At 48.1% G+C, this 6002-nt stretch overlaps 1 protein-coding gene across 1 annotated transcript; it reads left to right on the top strand.

Moving 5' to 3' along the window:
• Positions 1–415: 415 nt before the first annotated feature.
• LOC132691483 (sperm-associated antigen 11B-like) lies at positions 416–5757 on the top strand. Its single transcript, XM_060652826.3, has 3 exons — positions 416–1070; positions 2113–2262; positions 5395–5757. Exons 1-3 carry the CDS (start codon positions 1013–1015, stop codon positions 5526–5528), a joined length of 342 nt encoding a protein of 113 aa, XP_060508809.1. The 5' UTR covers positions 416–1012; the 3' UTR covers positions 5529–5757.
• Positions 5758–6002: the final 245 nt, after the last annotated feature.

Consider the following 6002-nt stretch of genomic DNA (forward strand, 5'->3'; position numbering starts at 1 on the left):
ATCATGCTCTGTCTCTCTGTCTCAAAAATAAATAAAAATATTTTAAAAAAATTAAAAAAAAAAAAAAGAATAGGGGCGCCTGGGTGGCTCAGTTGGTTAAGCGTCCAACTCTTGGTTTAAGCTCAGGTCATGATCTCACAGTTTGTGAGTTCAAGCCCTGCATCGGGCTCTGTGCTAACAGTGCAGAGCTTGCTTGGGCTTCTCTCTCTCTCCCTCTTTCTGCCCCTCCCCTACTTGCTCTGTCTCTCTCAAAATAAATAAACTTTAAAAAGTTATTACAAGACGAGAAAATTCAGACTCAATCACAGATTTTTTTAAAAGCAGAATTGAATTGGACCCAATGGCATCAATAATTTCTGAGGAAAAGACAAGAATTAAAAGAGGAGGGAAAAATGAAGAGTCAGATGAATTAAAATCAAAATGGGGAGGACACAGAGATGAAGGAGAAGCAGAGGAAGCCAAGGAACGCGGGGAGAAAAGAACAGAAATGAAATCTGGAATGACTTTGGAACGACCCACACAACTTCAGGAAATGACAGTTGTGAAAAATCAGGCCATCCCTGAAATGCCTGACGTTTTCCTGCCTGATTTTTTACACTGAAATAAATACATTCAGAAGCCAGGGTAGAAGCCGGACGACAGCCATATTTATGTCACCATTTCAATGCGCACCAGCGCTTTAATAGACTCTTGAGGAAGTTGGTTTTTTGTGTTAATGACGTTTGTTCTCTCTCTTTCCTCCTTCTGCTCCTCTTCTCTTCGTTCCGTCCTCTCTTAGTCACCAAACCGACCCAGGGCATTCAGGCATACTTTTCACTTCCTGAGGAAAATGCCTCCCATGTTTGTTCCGCTGCCCATGGGAAAATAACACACTGACTGTTCTCGGTGCCGAGAACACCGTTCCGGATTTCAGCTCTTCCCACCTACAGGCCCCCGCCCTGCAACTCAGGGCTATAAAGGGAGCCCTGCTGCCAGCCCCGGGACCTCCTCAGACAGCTGTCCCCTTGGTGACATGAAGCCATCCCTCTCTGTATTCCCCAGCTTCCTCCTTGTGGCTCTGCTGTTTCCAGGTAAATGGGAAATGTGACCTCGTCCTGGGGACTGAGACTCTCTGCAACGGTCACTTCAGGTGGGGCGACCAGGCAGGGCGTCCAGGTGGGGCGTGAGACACTAAGCCCACAGGTGCATTTCCTGGTGGGGTTCTCAGGCAGCAGTCTCTTGATGGGTTTGTCAGTGACCCCTTGAATGTGCTGATGGCCCTGGCTCCCCAGCAGACAGGGTCCTGACCCTGACCACACTTCCTCAGCCTTTTAATATTCACCTGCTCCTTACAGAGAAGGCAGCCTGCATCATAAATGATCCTGTTAGGGAGTCTCACTCAACAACTATATTGGGGCACACTCACTGGGGACACTCATTGGCTTCCAGGTGGCCTCCACTGCCGGCCCTCTTCAGTCCTCACTCACCTCTCCCTCTCCTCTCTCTCTCCCTTTCTCTCTCCCTCTCCTTCTCTCTCTCTCCCTTTCTCTCTCCCTCTCCTTCTCTCTTTCAGTCTATCTCTCATACTCTCCCTCTCCCTCTCTCCCTCCCCCCCTACACACACACACACACATTTGCCCTGCTTCCAACCCATTCCATGCCATTCTCTATTTGCTCACTCTCTTTCTTTACAGCTTTACTGAGGTACACTTATTATACCAAAACCCACACATAGTTACTGTGAACAGTTTGATGAGTTTGGACATTTGCAAACACTCCAGGTACCAACACTATAGCCAAGGTAAGAGCCACCCACAACCCCTCCCAAAGTTTTCTTCTGTCCCTTTATGGTGGTGTTATTTTGTGATGAGAACACTTAAAAGATCTATCCTCTGAACAAACTTTGAAGTGCACAATACCATACTGCTACCTGTAGGCACAGTGCTTCACAGCAGATCTCTGGACTGCGGCCATGTTACAGGACTGAAACTTTGTACCCATTGAGCAGCAGGGACTCCCAGTCTCCCCCCGACCCTCCATTTTACCCACCCCCTAGAGTAAAGGACCTCATCCTCATGGGTCCTCTCAAAAGAGAGAGAGTTCTAAAAATGCTGCATATTTACTCGGAAACAGGACTATCCAGAGCCAGAAATGAGGACCTTCAAGGCACTGAGGGTCCCAGAGAACCCAGGGAAGAGTCTCCTGGACAAGGAACAAACGGGTCTCATTTGCTACACCACCAAGAGAAACGCCACATCTTACCGCGTACTCCCCCTTATGAGGGTAGGTGACTCCAGGAATGTTCAGTGAATGAAGAGATGGGAAGGGGTCTGTGCCTGTGGGGTAGGGGAGAGCTTCACCCAAACCTGAGACCCGGAGGATATGACATTGAGTAAGACACCCTCGTGCCCGCTCCCTTGGCCTCGAGTTCCTTCAATCTAGGCATTTACTGAATACCTGCGAAGAGGGCGGGGTGACCTGTGAGCTCACAGGGAATGCCCCAGGGTGGGGTGTGCGGAGGATGGGGCACTGGTCTGAGGAACACAGGCATGACAAAGCCAAAGAGCCCTCAGCCGCCTTTCTGGTCGGTCCTCAACCCCCACGTGGAGCCTGAAAGCAATCTGGAAGGACCTAGAGAAGACCGTCATTTCTAAGATGCTTCCTTAGTCCCAAACTCTTTCCTGACCCTGAGTCAGGGAACAAGAGGCTGGACACTCAGTGGGCAAGAGCAGGGAACACACGAGGGTGTTGGCAGACGGAAGCCAGGAATTCAGATCCTGCGACATTATTCCCTGCATCGTCCTCTCCTCTCTTCAATCCCTTTGGAGGGGGGCTCTGGGCTCCCAGGGGACCCACTCCCAGGTTTTCCTCCCAAGGGAAGGTGAAAAGACAAAATGGTGCTTGCACAACAATATAAACAACACGAGGTGTGTGCCACTTATCCTAACTGTAGATCTATGACACGGGGTCATTTTCATTTGATTCATGAGGGCGTTGGGGAGATTGGTCCACATTTGTCCAAAATAACGTGTCTAAGATTGTGCGGCTGGCAAATGGCAGTCAAGAGTGGAAACTTCAAGAATATAAGCAAGACTTCCAGGGCTGTTGTCCAGGAAGAGGTCTCAGTCCACTCCTTTTAAAACATACCTGTTTCTTTCTCCCCGAAACCCTGCCCTCACTTCCTGCCTACGTTTCTCCGTGTGCATCACTCTTGAATTTTTACTTGCCTTCCCCACCTGTGATTTCCGTCCTTAGCGCGCAGCCTCCCTATGTTCAGACTGGCCCTGATGGGCATCTGCTCCATCCCAGTGCCCCACACAGAGTGCAACCTTGTGACCGGGCATCACTGACCACTGCCATCTCATTCCCCAATTCAGAGAAGAAGCAATGAAGACAGAGAATTCCCTCCATAATAAGTATTTTTGCAACACAATTTTCCGAAGCATTTTTATTTTCCTACTGTTTTTTCTACTTCCTATTGCATTTGAGTCTACTGGAGAAATACTCTTTATGAAGAAAATTCTCTCTCTAATGGCTTCTCCTCTGAATTGGGGAAGGACTCTCATTACTTCCTGTATTAACATTATACCTCAATCTGTGCCTAGAAATGCAGTATCTCAAAAGTACGCCTGAAAAATAAACAACCAAGAGAATACACCCTAAAATGCTCACCCAGCTGTACAAGTCTGTGCTGGTCTGGCACTACGCTGGGTTAACCCACATTTTCCACCATTACACCGCTGTGGTCCCCAAGCCATGCGGTGACTCCTAGAAAATGCTCTGCTCTTTCGTGTCCTTGCACAACCCTGTGGAGCACAGCTAGCTTTAGTTCAAGACCCCATTTCGACGCTACATTTAACATCCATTTAAATTTGATAATCTCTGTGACCTTATTTGGCTGTTCTCTATGTTCCCAAATCACTCTGTGCAGACTCGACTGTGGATGGATTATACTGAATTTAAATACATGGTTACGTGTTTGTTTCCCAGCTGATTCAGAGAATGTCCCCCTCCCCTGACCCTGTTATGGCACACTAAAATGTCCTACATCATTCAGCCTTGAAGGAATGAGCAAGTGAGTTAATTTACCGAGTGAATAAACATCTGTAGGGCCCCCCATCTGTTCTATTTTTGTCTTTCTCTCTTTCTAAGATTACCCCCTTTCTCTCTCAAAAGTTATTAAATTTCTGTATATAACGGCATGTTTAACAAAGTACAAAAATAGGATTTTCAGCTGGGATTCAAGGTACTAGTGAGTCGGGAGGCAGACCACTCTGCACAGAGGAGGTAACCAAAATGCAGCGACACGAGCCTTAAATCCCAGGGTGACTGGCACATGGAGAGGCCACTCCTTCTCCAGAGGGCAAAGGGCTGGGGGTCTTGCTCCCAAATGGAGCCATGGGTTTCTTTTTTTTTTTTAATTTTTTTTTAACGTTTACTTATTTTTTGAGAGAGAGACAGAGAGAGAGCTGGGGAAGGACAGAGAGAGAGAGAGAGGGGGAGACACAGAATCTGAAGCAGGCTCCAGGCTCCAAACTGTCAGCACAGAGCCTGACACGGGACTCAAATTCACGAGTGTGAGCGGGGGAAGGGGCAGAGAGAGAGGGAGAGAGAGAGAATCCCAAGCAGGCTCCACGCTGTCAGTGCAGAGCCCGATGCAGGGCTCAAACTCACGAACCGTGAGATCATGACCTGAGCTGAAAACCAGAGCCGGGTGCTTATCCGACTGAGGCACCCAGGCGCCCCACTTTTTCTTCCTAACACTTGCCCCTTGCCTTTTCTATCAATCGTCTTCATAATATATAATTTAAGACAAAAATTCATCTTTACTAACTGCAGGGCTTGAAAGGTAGAGTGAGGGAGCAAGTTCACATTCCTCAAGTAAACTGGCACATCTCAGAGGCACAAGACAGTCTTCCAGGTGCTTCCCCAGAATGAGGCAGAACTAGAAGTCATTTTCACTTTCAAAATCTGCCCTTGGCTACCTCTCATCTCCCTTACAGAGATGGCTCCCACCCTCCTCGCAGGACCATCCCACTGAAGTCTGCACTTGGGAGGGCTGTGTCACTCGTCAGTCAGCCTCGCAGAGCCCTTCCGTGTCCCCTTGCATAACATCCTATATTGTTGAAAGTGGAACATTTATATCGTGATACATCTCTTACCATGTCTCTTTCCAACTGCCTCTGACCCAGCAGCTTGTGTCTCAGGGAGAGTAGAGGTGGCTTTCAAGCCAGAATCGAGGATCTGATTTGTACACTCTCAGGCTGACTACAGGGAACTGTGAGCGCTCACATACAAAACAAACCTGTTTCCTACCTACGGGCAACCTCCGCCGTGTCCCTTTGGACTCAGATGATCCCTGTTCGAGTCTGGAGATGGTCTTAAGAGGCTAATGTCGGATCTCTCTTTATACAGAACCGGAACCGGATTTCAAAGTGGTCAACTGCAAGAAAAGTGAAGGCTACTGTCAAGAATACTGTAATTATATGGAAACACAAGTGGGTTACTGCTTTAAAAAGAAATACGCCTGCTGTTTACATCAGAACTGAACTTGCTGACACAGAAGCCAGAGTTTGGTCCCCTCGCCAGCTCTCTGGGTCCTGTCCCTAACGCAGACATAGGAGTTTTTGGAGAAAGGACTGAGCATGGGCTAGCTGAGGTGTTGTCATCTGAGCTGGAGAGTTTCGGCACGTTATTCCAACTAAAAGAGAGATGAAAACCCACTACACCTGCCCTTAGAGAAAGTGACTTAGCCTGACGTGGACAAAATCCTCAAAAATCAACAGTTTTTGCTAGTAGATGTGGATGTAATAAACTTTCACAAGAAAGCATTCAAGTCATTCCTTCTCTTGTTTAAAAAAAAATTTTTTTTGAGGGGGCGCCCGGGTGGCTCAGTCGGTTAAGCCATGACTTCATCTCAGGTCATGATCTCACAGTTCGTGGGTTTAAGCCCCGCATCGGGCTCTGTGCTGACAGCTCGGAGCCTGGAGCCTGGAGCCTGCTTCAGGTTCTGTCTCCCTGTC

The sequence above is a fragment of the Panthera onca genome, chromosome B1 (assembly GCF_046562875.1).
Source record: "Panthera onca isolate mPanOnc1 chromosome B1, mPanOnc1 haplotype 2, whole genome shotgun sequence".
Taxonomy (NCBI): domain Eukaryota; kingdom Metazoa; phylum Chordata; class Mammalia; order Carnivora; family Felidae; genus Panthera; species Panthera onca.